This window comes from Macrotis lagotis, chromosome 1 (genome assembly GCF_037893015.1).
Source record: "Macrotis lagotis isolate mMagLag1 chromosome 1, bilby.v1.9.chrom.fasta, whole genome shotgun sequence".
NCBI lineage: Eukaryota > Metazoa > Chordata > Mammalia > Peramelemorphia > Peramelidae > Macrotis > Macrotis lagotis.
In genome coordinates, this window is record NC_133658.1 from 64,263,836 (window position 1) to 64,280,574 (window position 16,739).

The window sequence follows — 16,739 nt, forward strand, 5'->3', positions numbered from 1 at the left end:
AACCCAGGTACTCCTGACTCCAGGGCCGGTGCTTTATCCACTGCGCCATCATTAAACTTTTAAGTGTTATTTTTTTAATTATCACTCCGTGTTCACGCCCAAGTACCAGATCCTTTCAAGGTAAGCTCCAGTAACAGGCTCCGATTTCTCCCTTAAAGGGATATGGAGCTTCAGACCATTAGGTGATATGAGTCTACCTGAAAGTTACTAGAACCTGTTAGAATTTTAATTACTGTATTGAGTATCAAGTTGGCTCCAGGTCCAGTAATTTAACTAGTGGCTCATATTAAAGAGATTGCTTGGAAGATCAGGGAAAAGAGAGGGGCATGAGAAATACATGTAGGATTTATCTGAGGGTATTCCCATGCTCCCTTTCCCTTTATTCACCCCCTTATCTTTGCTAAATAGAGCTGGCTTGCCTCTGCTATCCTGGTAGGGAGTCAGTGTGCTCAGAGAGAAAGAGCATTGGATTTGGGCCTAGAAAATCTCATTCTGAATCCCAGCCAGGTCACTTATTAGTGACCACGAGGAAGCCATCCTCTTCCCACCCCCCCACCCCCAGTAAAAGAAAGGAAGGGTTTGGGCTAGATCAGGACTGCTTAACCTATTTTGTCTTATGGAAGCTTATGGAAATCTATGGACCCTTTTAAAGGCATAAAATAAAATATCCAGGATTACAAAGGAAACAAATTACATTGAAATACAGCTAGCTGATGTTGAATGAAGGCAGCAGGACCAGGAGATCATTGTATACCTTAAAAACAACATAATGTGATGTTCAAAATGTGATGAAAAACTTAGCTCTTCTCAGTGATAGAGTGATCAAAGAATTCTAGAAGACTTGTGATGGAAAATGCCATCCACATCCAGAGAAAGGACTACCATGGAGCCAGAATGCAATCAAAGCACACTATTTTCACTTTTTAAAATCTGTCGCAGCTTGTTTTCTTTCTCAGATTCTTTTTCTTTTGTTCTGATTCCTCTTTCACAACATGACTAATATGGAAATATGTTTAATATGATTGTATATGCATAACTGATATCAGATTACTCACTATCATGGGGGGAGGAGAAAAATGTGGAGCTCAAAATCATGCAAAAAGCGAATGGTAAAAACTATCTTTACATGTAATTAGAAAAAAATAAAAGAAAAATTAAAAAAAGAAATGTTAGCAAAAATGTTTAAAAATAAGTTCAGATTAAGAGAGCCCCTGGGGACCCCTAGGATTGCTTCCAGCTCAAAGATCTTTTGATCTAGAATAGTTGTCCCTTGGAAATGGAATGACCTGCAAAAGGGAGCATTCAACTGGGAGTCCACTTGGGTTCTAGGACTATTCTGGATAACAAGTTGTAAACAGCCATACAAATGAAAACAAGAGGGATGGTTAGAGGGCGTTGCTCCAGAGAGTGTTTGAAGAAACAGTAGGAGACCTGAGAATGGACCTTAAGCAAGAAAGTAAAGGAGAGCCACCAGCTCTCTAAGAATAAATATCAGAGCTGGTAACGATTCGAATGGGTAAAGGGAGTTTTCCAATGAGGATGAAATCTGAGGGTCCAACTTAAAAAAGTTGAGGGAGCCAACCTTCTAACCTATTTTAGTCTTGTTATCAGTCTTTTTAACTTCCCTATCTCTTCTTCCCTTTCCCTATATACCTCTCTCATCTAAGTTGAATCCAAGGCTTCATTCACCCAATTTGAGATCTGATTAGAGAAATCATTTAACCTCTCTGAACTACAAAAGAGGCTACAAAATCATGTTCCTGACTCCCTTATGTGTTGTATGAACTGTGATTAAATATTTTTTTAAAAAAAGGATTTAAGGTTATTTGCTAGGTATTCACAAAGTTGTGCTGGAATCAAGTCAAATCAGTTTATGAGAGCTGATTGTTAAATTTTCAAAGCACCTCAGAACTCAGCAGATACTATAAGTGAGGTCTTGATATAGTTTTGTTGATTATTTAAATTTAAGAACCTGATGGAGAGAATGTAAATAATGCACATTAAACTTGAAAATGTGTCCTGTTTGTTTTTTTTTAAGAGATCTGGTTGTTAAACATTTACAAGCACAGTTGTGGGCACTGGTCCATTTCTAAAGTGTCCAAACTCTGACCAGGGTATGTGAGAATGGAAAAATACTAACACATCTGATAGGCTCAAAGGGCTGCTTAACATCAAGGGTCATGATTACACTCTTAGCTCCTACTGCAACTTTTCCTAGAACAATCATCAAAGATGGCCTGGGCTTCAAGGAAAGTATAAAGGAGGCTGGATGTAATGAGGCCATCACTGAAAGTCTGGGTAAGGCAAGAGAAGTGGGAAGTTTGGTGATGGCCCAGTAGATTGAGTGCTGGGCCTGGAGTCAGGAAGACTGGAATTCAAATTCAGCCTTAGATACTTAGTAGCTATGTGACCCTAAGCATGTCACTTTACCCTGTTTGCTCAGTTTGCTCAACTGTAAAAATATGTAGCTAATAATGGTGCTTACCTCCCAGGGTTGTTGTGAAGGTCAAATTTGATCATTTTTAGAACACTTAACACAGTACAAAATTAATTGTTGTTGTTGTTATATTCCCCACACCTTTCAAACTCCTTAAATCTTCCCCTCATATATTTTCTTCCAAGGACCAAAATCCTTTCCAGAGAAAGGTTGGGGAAAAAAAAGAGTAAACACTGGATGTTGTTTGGATTCAGATGACTTGTCTCTAATACCAAGTGAATGAATGACTGAGCATTGCACCCCCTTTGCTGAATCAGTTTCCTCAGATGTAAAACGGCGCAGGGCTGTTCCAGTTCTAATATTCCATTCTCTGTTTCTTCAGCCAACAGACTTGGAGTCAACTATGTTTACCATTGCACAATTTTGAGTCTAATCTCAAATCAAAGATACTAATGGGTCAGAGGAACCTCAGAGAAAGGAAGGGCAGAACTTACACTAAAGAGTTAGGGTCCAAGACTCATTCAAATCTGGGACTGGCTGGTTTCAGCCTTGCCTTGCCTAAAATAGTCGAGGGTCTTATTGATGTTCATACAGCCAAGGTCAGAGACCCAAACCAAAGTCAACCACTCCTAGGATCCAGTGAGTTTTCCCATGACATCTGATGACCAACTTGACCTACAGAACAGGTTGACCTGAGCCTCTCCAGGACAGAGGGGACAAGAGAAAATAAAATTTATGTAGCATTTAATCTGGTCAGGTAGGCAATATGCTAAGCATGCTACAATTATTTCATTTGATGCTCATATCAACCCTGGGAGGTAGATACTGTTATTGTCCACATTTTATAGATGAAGAAACTGAGGCAAAGAGAGATTAGGTGACTTACCCAAGGTCATATGGCTAGTAAGTGCTGGGGCTAGATTTGAACATAGGTCTTCCTGATTTTATTCACTGAGTCACCTAGCTGCCTAAGTGAAAAGAAGAGTGGGGGAAGGACAAGTGACCAAATATCTACTTTTCCATTACAGTCTCCTGTTCATAGAAAGACCCAAGTATTCCAGTCTACTCACTCACCTGTCCTGTCATCCACATCATCAAACTCCACCATGACAGAATGTCCATTATTGGAGATGCTTAGTGACATGCAGGACTCATAGGCCAGAACCAGAGGCTTCAAAGTAGGGTCGTAGACAGCCCGACTTGAGACAATGTTGATGGGAGACTGGCGGTCCCCTTGGGCAATGGGGTATAACTTGTGCCATTCTGAGGGACCTGTGCAACCAGAACATAAGAGCATCAGACCTCCAATTTTCTCTCACTCTGGTCCCTTCCTCCTCTCCAACAGCCCCACTTGTTGACACCCTAACCTATCCTTCAAGGGCCAGCTCAAATGCTATTACCTTCAGGAAGCTTTGCAAAATACTCACCTAGGGAAGTAATTTCTCCTTTCTCTGACTTCAGAGTAAAACTGAATTGTTTTTGGATTTCTATACCAATGAAGATTTTATACAGATATAACCCTGTACCAGGCTGAGAATCTCTACCAGACTGTAATTTCCTTAAGGGCTAGGATAAATTTTTATTTATTTTTCTATTTCTCCCAGGACCTAGCAGAATGCAATTTTGTTGAATGACTGAAAGGGACATTTACTGGACAATTTGAGTAGGATCAGGGTTGTTCTTCCTGATGTCACCTCCTCCCTTCAGGACAGCTCAAAATATTTATACTATCCTTTAATAACCCATGATGGAGTATCATCAGATTAGAAGTCAGGAGGCCTGAGTTCCAGCCATTAATGCACTATGACCGTGAGCTTCCCTGATTGAGGCAGTTAAGTGTCACAACAGATACCACTAGGTCTAGAATCGGGAAGACCTGAGTTTAAACCCCACCTCAGATACTTACCAGATGTCATTGGGCAAGTCATTTGACATTTTTTTTGCCTTAATCTCCTCAACTATAAAATAAGGATAACATCATTTACCTCCCAGTGTTTTTGTGAGGATCAAATATTAATAATTGTAAGGCATTTAGCACAAAGCGCAATATAAATGTTAGCTATCATTTTATTTATTTATTTATTTAAGCCTCAGTTTCTTCTATCAAATGAGATCACCTCTAAGTTTCTAACATTCTGTCATCTTTATTTAGAAACATATCTAAATGAGAAGCTATTAGGATTGATGATTCTAGAGACCAGATTTCAACACCTAATTCCTAGGATCTTGGTTTGTTTTTCATGATTTATTTACTTTTGGTTTTTGTGAGGCAATGGGGTTAAGTGATTTGCCCAGGGTCACACAGCTAGTAAGTATTAAGCCGAAATTGAACTCAGATTCTACCTGATTCCAGGGCCAGTTCTAACCATTATACCACCTAATTGCCCCTAATTTCTAGGATCTTTAGTAACTAGATCTCACCCAAAATCTTCATTTTAGAATAAGGAAACTAAGGCTGAGAGAGATAAAGTGACTTGCCTAAATTAATAAAAAATTTGAACCCACATCCCCCAAAGAGAACTCTAATATTTTGCCTCAAATTTTAAAATTTTATTTATTTTTATTTTTTCCCAATTGCGAGCAAAGTTAGTTTTCTATATTCATTCTTTTTTTCTTTTTTTTAAATTTTTTTTTCTATATTCATTCTTTTGCAAGCTTTTGAGTTTCACATTTTTCTACCACTCTCCCTTTCCTCCTCACCTCCCCATGGCAGCAAGCAATCTGATATAGGTTGTATACCATGTATTTTACATATTTCCATATTAGACATAAGCACCTATTTCTATATTTCCATATTATATTTTCCATATTTCATATTAGTCATAAGCACCTAATTTTTAAATGAGTGGATACTTCTCATATATTAGCTCTTCTAAAATTTGTATCCATATATATGTCTCTGTGTGTTTGTATGTGTTTATATATGAACATATTTATAGTTGGAGAGAAAGAAAGAGGGAGGAAGGAAGAAAGAGAAGAAAGAGAGAGAATAAAGGTAAAGGCAAAACTCAAGAATTTTGTTAACTTTCAGTTATTTGGTAGCTAAAGAGAGACATTTGGAGAATTTTTTGAGTAGTAGAACTACTAGAAGGAATGTTAGAGGAAAGTTAGAGTCATTCTCCTTAACAATCTTCAGGATAAGAAAGGTCTTTCCAATCCAAATGACTTAGCAATCATGGCAGCTAGGTGGTGCAGAGGATAGAATGCTGGCCCTGGAGTCAGGAGGATCTGGTTCAAATTCAATCTCAGATACTTAATAATTACCTATCTGTGTGATCTTGGGCAAGTCACTTTAACTCCATTGCCTTGTTAAAAATAAAAAAAAAAACTTTATGGGGGCAGCTAGGTGGTACAATGGATAGAGTACTGGCCCTAGAGTCAGGAGAACCTGAGTTCAAATCTGATCTTAGACACTTAAAAATTACCTAGCTGTGTGACCTTGAGCTAAGTCACTAAACCTCATTGCCTTGCAAAAAAAAAAGCCTTACAAATGACTTAGCTGTTAAAGGGCAGCTTAAAGTGGTACAGTGGATAAAGAAGCAGTCCTGGAGTCAGGAGGACCTGAGTTTAAAGCTAGCCTCAGACATTTGACACTTATTACCTGTGACCTTGAGCAAGTCACTGAACTGATTGCCTGGCATACAGGTCTATCTCCAGTCATTTTAATCCATATCTGGCCATTGGGCCCAGATGACTGGAGGAGAAAATTAGACTGGTTTGTGGGATAAAAATCCACTTTAGAAAAATATAAAGACTCCTTTTGAGCAAAAAAAAAGTTTATTTTGGCTTCTAAGTCTCATAAAGGTAGTAAAGATCAAGGTAGTAAAGATCAAGGAGCTGCCCTGAATTGACAGTCAAGCAAGATTATATGGCCTAACTCTATCCCCTCCTCCCCCCTATTGTCCCTCTCTGTCTACTCATTGGTTAGTCTTCACAGTTACATTCTACTTGTGAAAATCTACCCCAGCAACAAAGAAAAGAATGAAAGGTTTTCAAAAATATTACCTCACCAACCAGATGGTGAGAATAACCTTTAGGATTATAACTATTTTATTGAAGTAATGTAACTTGTCTAGGAACAGTCTACTTATCATCAAACAAGGGGAGTCTTATGAACTTCATTGGAATTCAAGGTTTTTCTCATGGGAATAGTCTACTGTTCTCCCAGTTAAGATAGTTTTATCATCAAATAGGTTACTAACTAAAATTGCAAGGTCTCTTTGGAAATAGTCCACTGTCCCCCCCCCCCCAACAGAATCGGGAGGGTACCTGGCTTGGAATGCAAGGTCTCTTTCCCTCTTTCTTCTAACAATAGTCTAAGAGTAATAGTCTCTCTTTGTTTTAATGATTTTTTTATCTTGAGAGGACTTCACGAGGAATATTAACTCTTAAGAGAGAATATCCCACTCATTGGTAACAGCACAGTCTCCCTTCATTCAAATCCAATTCGTATGTTTGTCATGGCATCATCTCCCTGATGTCATGGTCTTCTTCCTTTTTTGTTTTTTAGGTTCTTGCAAGGCAAATGGGGTTAAGTGGCTTGCCCAAGGCCACACAACTAGGTAGTTATTAAGTGACTGAGACTGGATTTGAACTCAGGTCCTCCTGACTCCAGGGCTGGTGCTCTATCCACTGTGCCACCTAGCCACCCCCATGGTCTTCTTCCAAAGCAATGGCCCAACAGCAGCAGCAGTCATATGACTGAAGTTAGTGGGCTGATTAGCTATCTCCTCAGCTTATCCAGTTCAATATTCTGAGTTTCTATGTTTCCCCAATATTTGGTTCATTTGAGACATTTGATTCTACTTCCAGCCCTTAAGGAGAAGGAAGAACCAAGATGTGGTTTCTTGGGCATTTATTAAAATCAAGGAATTCTAGATGGAGGAACTGAGGGTACCATTTATAGATGAGGACATTAATTCATCAAAGTTAAGTGACTTGCCCACAATCATCCAGGTAGAATCCTGACAGAGTCAGGATTCAAATCCCAGTATTTGGACTCCAGATTCATTGCTCTTTCCAACAATTCTGGTGACAGACTTAGGGGGAAAAAAGTGTTGATTACAAGTTTTGGTTAAGCTGTAGATTTGATTTCTCCAGGATACCTTGCACATAGTAGACATTGTTTGAAGAATGGAATTGAAATATGTTTATTCCCCCATGGTCATGGGAAAACTGGTACTGATGAGGGCTTCCTTCAGTGAGATAAAAGTCAGATCCAGGATGATATAGGTATTCTATAATTTGAGCAGGATTAGAGACCCACCATCTGATAGATTTAAGGCCAGACAAGTTGCCTGTTTTCCACCATTAAATCCTTATTTGGATTGGTTTTCACTTTGGGAAAGCCATTGCACATGACTTGGTCTTCAGTATAAGTGAATTCATACTCACACATCTGGTTGCACATACTTTCAGAAAGTATATTCAGCTTTGAGGAGCACCCAACACCAGCCCTGGTGTCAGGAGGACTTGAGTTCAAATCCAACCACTTAAAAATTATCCAGTTGTGTGACCTTGGGCAAGTCACTTAATCCCCTTGCATTGCAAAAAAGAAGCACTCAAGAACAGTCACTCGGCAAGCACATATTAAGGTTCACTTGTTCACACACACACACATACACACACACACACAAATAATTCACATTTATGTAAGTTTTATGGGTAACAAGGAAAACATTGCCTCATTTGCTCTGTACAACATCCCCCATTTTACAAAGGATGGAGTTAAACTTCCAAGAAGGGTTGACAGAGGTCCAAAGTTCTTTAACCTAAAAGTACCTTCAACAAGGTCCTCATGCTCCAGTATACAACCATGTCTTCTAATGACGTGGCATGCGTATGCCACACACACACACACACACACACACACACACACACACACAAACATACACTCATATACACTCACATACCCCTACCAAGCATATGTTAGCCCAAATACAAGTCTTCACACACAATGGAGCATACAGGTAGGTGGATATACTCACACAAATCCACACCTTCCTACATCTTGCCCATATCCAGGCCTTGTATACCCAGACACTCATGGGTAATTCACCCAGAAGGCCCCTCTAGCATGCCCCACACAAACCCACCTGAACACTTGTCTCCCTACTGGCTCCCTGACTCCAAGGGTCTGCCATTGGGTTATTTCTATCACTCCATGGTGAGAACATCCCTCAGTGGTTATTTTTACCAGTGGCTGGTGGGACTTCTTCCTCCCCCCCCCCACTTTTTTAGTTTTATAAGTTTTCCTGGGGAAGCTGTGGCAAGTGCTAGGATTCAGATCAGATGTGTATGACTCAGATTCTCACAGCTCCTGCCTCTCTGTTTATTTTTAAATTCCCCTTTTTTTTGGCCTGCTGGAAATCCTTTCCCAGGAAAGCAGTTCTTCTAATAAGGCTCCCCACCCTGAGGGGGCAGAGCTGACTTGGGCTCCAGGTCACCTTGACCTATGATGGGAGCTAGTGCCTTTGTTGAAGGGTACCTGTTGTATTGCTTTGAGGGAATGGGTAGAGAAACGATGTCAGCCAAATCTCCCCCTTCCTGAGTGTTCAGAGTGGAGATATACCCATGTTGGCCTAGATCAGGTGAAATCCACATGCTGTTAAGGTATGAACTCTCTGTACCCATTCCTTTCTGATTTTACTGTTTCTGGTCTCTATCTCATTGTGTCTCTGTCTTTATTTTTGTTCTTTTTTACTTTTGTCATCTCTTTATCTCTGTCTGTCTGACTCAGTCTCTCTCTCTTTGTCTCTGTCTCTTTTTTCCTTTCCCCTCTCTTCCTTTTGTCCATCTCTTTCTCTCCTTTGATCTATCTTGTACCTCTATCTCTTTTCCTATGAGTCTTTCTACCTCTTTCTCTTTGCAGACACAATTGAACCTAGGGCTATTGCTCTACTTCCATCTCCACCCCCTAAAAAGACCAGAGTTAAAACAGAAGGCTTGATATATTTTCCATTGATGATCTCGGCACCACATGTCCTTTCCCTAGTTAAAAATGACCCTTTCCTACTCTCTGGCTCACATTCTCCTTCGCTGCCTTTTCTTCCTTTTTTTTCCCCTAGTCCCTGACTAAACCCCCTAAAGGATTTTTCCTTCCCAGAAAAGGACCCTTAAAATGCACACACCCTCTCACACTTGGGGGCCTGCCTTCCAGGATGGGCATGATCCCTCACTCACTCACTTCCAAGACCCCTCCTCTCCAGAAGGCTGCCAGGTCAACATGTGGTTATCTCAATGAGATAACTAGAGGTCAACTCAGTTTAGGGTTTCTGGTCCCTACCCCCATTTTGCCTTGGTAGGCATGGAAGGTGGAGGAGACCTTCTTTGTAGGATTGAGGTTGGGAAAAAAGTGTGGCTCTGACTTTGCATCAACTTAGCTATGTTCTGGTCATCCTGGGAAATGGGATTTGGGGATCATAGGTGCAAAAATTATGTGACTAAGAGCTCTGAGATGATCTAGCCCAACCTCCTCACTTTAAAAACAGAGAAATTGAGATCCAGGAGAGTGACTTGTCCAAGGTCATACTGTAGGGATAAACTGGAATCGTGGGTCCAAGCCAAAAAACAGGGTGGAGGAAATGGATCTGGATGGGGAGGAGAAGGGTACTAGTTCCCATCTGATTGGAGATGGAAGGTGTGGGGGGTCCAGGACGAGATGGAGGGTAAACAGGAGTTGGTCTGGAGTCCTGCTTGGGGGAGAAGGTGAAAGAGGTACTGGGGCACGAGCTAGCCAAGCAGGGGCGGGGATTCCTGGGGCTCCCTTAGGAAGAGAAGCAGGGGATCCAATCCCCGCGGAAGGTGGGAGGTCCCGGGGCCAGCCTGGAAGCAGGAGCCCCGGGGTGCGGGGGATTCGGGCGAGGAGGATCCCAGGGTCCAAGGGCCTACGTTGCCCTGCCAGTCCTCTTACCGTCCTCCTGGCCGTAGCCCCAGCCGTGGTGGCCGGTCATCCCGCCGCCGCCGCCGCCGTTGCGCACCTGCCCTGGGCTCCGACCGGACTCGCTGTGCGCGGAGCCGAACCCCGGCTTAAAGCCTCCGGCGCCGAGGCTGCGGGTGGGGATCCTGGGGACCCGCCTCCCGCACGCATCCTGCCCGCCCCACCTCCTCTCTCCTCCCACCCTCCCGGGCCGGGCTGGGGACCTGAGGACGTCGGGCATGGGACAGGGACCTGGGAAGGGGAGGAGGACTTTCAGCTGCATCTGGAAACAGGCTGCCTGGCACGTCCTCCCTAGATTTGGGAAGCCAGGAGGGGTGGGCAGATCGGAGGGAGAGGGAAGGGGGGAAGTTGCAAACAGCTGCCAATGTGGAGTGACTTGAATACTCCAGGGGGGTTTCTTCCGCATCAAAAAACAGAACACCCCTTTACCACCACCTTCACTAGTCCAGGAATCTATCTGATATCTAAAATTTCACCATTAGAGATTCATTTATTGGACTGGACACTGGAATGTTTGTCCTTCGTTTCTGAAGGAGACTATGACATCAAGGAGGTGATGCCATGACATGCACGTGAATTGGATTTGGGTGAGGAGGTGCTGTGCTACTGTTAGCAGATTCACTTTCTCTTCCAGAGCCATCTGGGTCCAGTGGATGAGTGGAGATGGGTCTAGCCAGGTTAAGTGACTTGACCAAGGTCACACAGCTAGTATACAGCTGTAGTTGAACTCAGGTCCTCCTGACTTTGGGGTCAGAGCTCTACCCACTTCAAAATCTAGCTGCCCACAGTTAGGATTCCATAGTTCTATTATAGTCTTTCTATTCTACATCAGTTCTATTGTAAATAAATATAAATAAAAAATAAAAATGAATGAATGAATGAAACATGCCTAGGAGTGATGATGACTCTTTAAACCTTTCTCTTTGAGTGACAACTGGTTGAAAGCAAGGTTCCCTCTATGGGGGATGATGGTCACAGAACAAATTCTAGAGAGGAGGATCCTTATTAAATATATATGGGAAGTTTGTGGAAACAATTTCATTGACCTCTCATTTGAAAGAAGTTTGAAGATTTGGGGAAAAGTCATATCCAGATTCATAACCCTAAGGGTCCCCCAGAAGGGCAAAGCTCATTCCCCCCTAAAGAAGGGATGCTAAAACCCTCCAGTGACACAGTTCTGCTATTTGGACATCATTTGAGTTGCTGGGGGTGGGAGTGGGGTGGAGGGTTTCCAGACCAAAAGAAATAATAGATGTCTCTGGGCCACTTGGAATCAGAATTTTTTTGTGAGTTCAGTTCTTTTTTATTTTATTTTTCCACAGTTGCTGATTGTAATTCCCTCCATCCATTCCTCCCCACTACCATCTATTATATTTTCTCTTGCTTTTCACTCTGTCCCTCTTCAAAAATGTGCTGTAGGGTAGCAGAGTGGCACAGAGGTCAGAACACCAGCCCTGGGGCCAAGAGGCCCCAAGTCTACATCCCATCTCAGAGACCCAGTAACCACCCACCCCGTGGTCCCAGACAGGCCACCCTATCCCACCACCTTGCAAAAAGTAAACAAGAAAATGTTATATCTGACTATCCTCTCCTCTATCACCCACATTGCCTTTCCCTGTCCTTCTCTCCTTTTTCTTTTAGATGTCTATACCCTATTGAGTATGTATGCTGTTTCCTCTGTGAAAAATTTCCAATGAGAATGAAGGCTCCCTCATTCCCTCTCGCCTTCTCCCCTTTCATACCATGGCAAAAGCTACATGAAATATCTTTTACATGAAATATCTCAGCCTATTCTACCTCTCCTTTCTCTTACTCCCAGTACATTTCCCTTTCACCCATCGACTGCTTTTTTACAATATATTATATCTTCAAATTCAGCTCTCTCCTTTGCCTCATCTATAAATCTATCTTCTATCTGCTCAATTAAATGAGAAGGTTTATATAAGTATCATCAGTATCATCTTTCCATGCAGGAATATACACAGTTCATCATCAAGTCCCTCATAATTTACCCTTCTGATCCTCCCTCTCTGTGCTTCACCTGAGTCCTGTACTTGATCAAATGTTCTGTTCAGCTCTGGTTGTTTCAACAGGAACATTTGAAATTACCCTGTTTCATTAGAAATCCATCTTTTTCCCTGGAAGAGGATGTTCAGTTTTGCTGGGCAGTTGATTCTTGGTTGCATTCTGAGCTTTTTTGCCTTACAGAAAGTTATTGGAATGAAGAATTTTATTTTTTATTTATTTATTTATTTTTATTTAAGTGGCTTGCCCAAGGCCACACAGCTAGGTAATTATTAAGTACCTGAGGCTGTATTTGAACTCAGATACTCCTGAATCCAAGGCCAGTGTTCTATCTACTGCACCACCTAGCCGCCCCTGGAATCAGAATTTTAAAGTTGAAAGAACATGAAGTGTATAGATCATCAGAGCCAGAAAGGACCTTAAGGATTAAGAATGTTACATACAAAAAAGTGATCTTAGAGATAATTTGACAAAATTGTTAATATAATGACAGAAACTGTTAATACCAAATGTAATATGGTCAGCCAATACCTTAAATGTTCCTTACAATGCTGAATTTTAGTAATGTCTTGCATTCCAACATTTCAGATATTTACTCTTAAATAGCTTGAACCGAATCACACCCCAAGTTCCCCCATCCTGATATTTTGCCTTATAGGGGAACCTGGTTCAAACTGGATCTGGGCCATTGATATCCTTGTCCCTTTTCATTGGTATCCATGGCTTGATGGGCAAAACAGCCAGAATGAAGTAGTTTCCTTGCCCGAATTGTCAAGGGCCACTGGGGTCTCATGACCAGACTTTGCTACCTCACTTATCTTCTCTCCCTCTCCTCCTAGAACATAGAAATTTTTTCATGGGTCTCTTTCATTGGAAAATCCATAGGACATCCCCCCCCCCACCAGGTGGCAGGTCTGCAACCCTGTTATTTGTCCACTGGACCCAGATAGTTCCAGAGGTGAAAGTGAGTCTGGTGGCTTTGCATAAGAACCCCTCACTCAAATCTAATTCACTTGCATGTCATGGCATCACCTCATAATATTCTTAAAGAAACAAAGGACAAGCATTAACTAAAGATGTTTTATTCCTCAACTCATGCTTTTGGTTTATTTTAGGACTTGACAAATTCAACCATCTCATTTTACAGCTGGGAAAACTGAGGCTTGGAAAGGGGGAGTGACTTTCCCAAGATCATACTATGTGCGCTATAGACTGTTCTAGAATTTATGGCTCAATTTTCTTTTGCCTTCTTTAACAGAAATGATATGAAGACCTGCTCTTTCTGAATAAAGATCCAACAAAAGAAAAATCTATATGATAGAGCGGGATGTTAGAGTGTGATAAGGGAAGGTATCAGAAAGATAAGAGTGATAGATAAGAGTCTAATTAGAGAATGAACTATGAGGACAGGGGTAGGGCCTTACTCATCTTTGTTTTTTCTTCACGGTTCAGCAAGGACTTCTAGCAAAGTAGATCTTAATACTTTGTCAATCAATAAATACCTATCAAGCACCTACTATGTATCAAGCATTATTCTAAACAGAGCTGGGGTTACAAAAAGGGGTAAAAATAATCCCTGTCCTCAATCCCTGAGGTCTCACTATCTAATGGGAGAAACAAGAAGCAAACAATTTGTTGAATTGAACTGAATTTCAAAGCTAAAAGAAATGAAGGTATAAATTTGTGCAAATTAGGATAATTGTGAAAGAGGGAGGGAAGTAGAGTTCCAATCTGTGGCCTGTGTTATAAAGAATCATAGAATGTTCAAGCTGGGGGGGGGGGGTAGCTAGGTAGCACAGTTGATAGAGCACCAGCCTTGGAGCCAGTTGAACCTGAGTTTAAATCAGACCTCAGATACTTAATTGCCTGTGTGACCTTGGGTGAGTCACTTAATCCCATTGTCTTAAATTTTTAAAAAAGGCCCAAAGAATGTTCAAACTGGAATGGACCTTGGATAACATGGTAAAGTGGAGAGAGTGCTATCTATGGAGTCAAAAAACCTGTTGAGTCTCCAATTTACTTAATGTGAAAGTCATATTAGGCAAGTCATAAAACTTCTCTGGGCCTCAGTTTCCTATTTTGGAAAATGATGGAGTTGGGTTAGAAGACCTCTAATTCTCTAACTCAATTCTTCTTTTTACCCAGTAGGAAACTGAAATCTAGAAAAAGGAAGTGTCTTACCTAGAGTCACACACACACACACACACACACACACACACACACACACACACACACGGTAGGGTCAGGGAGGGAGTGTCAGTTGGCTTAGTTGGGACTAGAACCCAGGATTTCTGATTGTTAAACTCAGAGTGCTTTTCATTGTACTACATGTCCCTCAGGGAGTAGGCAGACTCTAGGGTGAGGCTTAAGGGAGAAGGGAGGGGACTGTGGAAGGCATGTAGGCTACAAGTCATCTCTAGGCTTTGTTATCACAGTAGAAAATTCTGCTAGAGACAGAAAAATCCTATGACCTTTTCAAAGTGGATAGAGTACCTGGCTTGAGGTCAGAAAGATTAATCTTGAGTTCAAATCTGACCTCAGACATTTACTAGCTGTATGACCCTGGGCATGCCACTTTACCTTAGTTTCTCATTTGTAAAAAAATGAGTTGGAGAAGGAAAGAGTAAACAAGTCCAGTATCTTTACCAAGAAACTTCAAATGAGGTGACAAAACATCAGACCCTACTGAACTATATCTTCCATTCAGTCTGAAGACTACAGATAGCCCAGCCCTGCAGTCCTGTCTTTGGTGGCAGGCAACCCGCCCACTGCCTTCCACCCATCTGTGTACATGCATCTGTGCAGACAAAAGTAAGTGAGAGGTAGAGAGAAAAGTCATCAGGCTCATTTAATTATCTAACATGGCCTCATTATCATTCCTTTAATCACCCAGAGACTAGAATAACCCAAAGGGGGAAAAAAACATCTAGGATAAAGTGTGTGAAAATTGAGGGTTAATAGAAAAATGTGGTGCCCAAACCATATATTTAACCTGGTTGGTAAGATGAGGTCTCTTGAAGGTAAAGAATTTCCTCTGAGTTTCGAAAGGTCTCTGACTCTTGACTAGGACTTTGACATTGAGCTTGTCATTGCTGGCCTTGGCTCCCTTAAGGCTAGAATCTGTTGTTAATATTAATGTAGTTAATGTTAAGAGGAGCCTTCTTCTTGAAAGGAAGCCTGTTCTTCCTCTTCCGCTCCCCCTCCTTCCCCTCTCCCTCCAATTTTCCTATTTTATTTTCTTCTCTTCCTCTTTTTTCTTTTAGCCCTGCCCAGCCCCACTCCCTGCTCTTCTACTATTCCCTCACCTAGGTAATATCACATCCATAAATCTAGAGTACAAAGACCAACCCACATCTCTGCAGCTCCAGGGGGCAGCTTGGGCAGCTGGTTTAAAGAAGGGAGAGGTGAAGCAGACCTGGGAAAACTGATCCTAGAATCTGGGAATTGTGGAATCAAGAAGTAGGAAATGACCTCAAAGTTTATCTATTCTAGATTAACCTCTACTCCTGTACAGAAATCCCTTCTATATCATTCTTGATAGCTAGAGAAATATTAAACTGGTTCCTGAAGAGTCCTAAGTTCAAGTCCTAGATCTGATGTTTGCCCATGGTTGGAGATGAAATGCTTTTGGAAACAGTGGAGAAGAGGCACTAGGGAAAAAGTTTGGGGACCTGATCATGCATTAGAGAGTTGGGCACTAGCTTTTTAGATAAGCACAAAGGGAGCTGATTCTTCTAGAATATGTGTATATATATATCCTTTTTAAAAATTTTTTGCAAGGCAGTGGGGTTAAGTTACTTGCCCAAGGTCACACAGCTAGGAAATTATTAAGGTCTGAGGCTGGATTTGAACTCAGGTCCTCCTGACTATAGGGTCAGTGCTCCATTCTGTGCTCCATCCACTGCGTCACCTAACTTGCCCAGATTTTTCTAGAATCTAATAGGTTCTAGTAGAATCAACTCCCTTTTGTACTTATCTAAAGAACTTCACACTGGGGACAGATAATCTTTTTTTTTTTAAGTTAAAGATATTATTTGAGTTTTACAATCCCCCCCCCCAAATCTTACTTCCCTCCCCCCAGGGAAAGCAATCTGTCAGTCTTTACTTTGTTTCCATGTTGTACATTGATCCAAATTGAGTGTAATGAGAGAGAAATCATGGACAGATAATCTTTTGCTAGAGATGAAAAGCCTATTGAATTAAGATTATGAAAGAAATGTACTGGCTTGAGGGGAAAGTAAAGCCAGGAAAGGTCTGCCAGTCTTTTGGCTTAGTGAGTTAGGGATATTGTCTCTAAGACTCAAGTCTTTAAAACTAAAAGGTATCACCTGAAAAGGT

At 41.5% G+C, this 16,739-nt stretch overlaps 1 protein-coding gene across 4 annotated transcripts in view; it reads right to left on the reverse strand.

Moving 5' to 3' along the window:
• The window catches only part of CA7 (carbonic anhydrase 7), a 45,463-nt gene that overhangs the window by 12,441 nt on the left and 16,283 nt on the right, over positions 1-16,739 (reverse strand). For 3 of the 4 annotated variants that reach the window (XM_074203031.1, XM_074203024.1, XM_074203010.1), the window contains exon 2: positions 3,512-3,709. In XM_074203031.1, the coding sequence (XP_074059132.1) occupies positions 3,512-3,709 (198 nt within the window). Of the gene's footprint in view, positions 1-3,511; positions 3,710-10,349; positions 10,400-16,739 lie in introns of those variants that run through there. The other variant, XM_074203014.1, reaches the window with a different exon arrangement.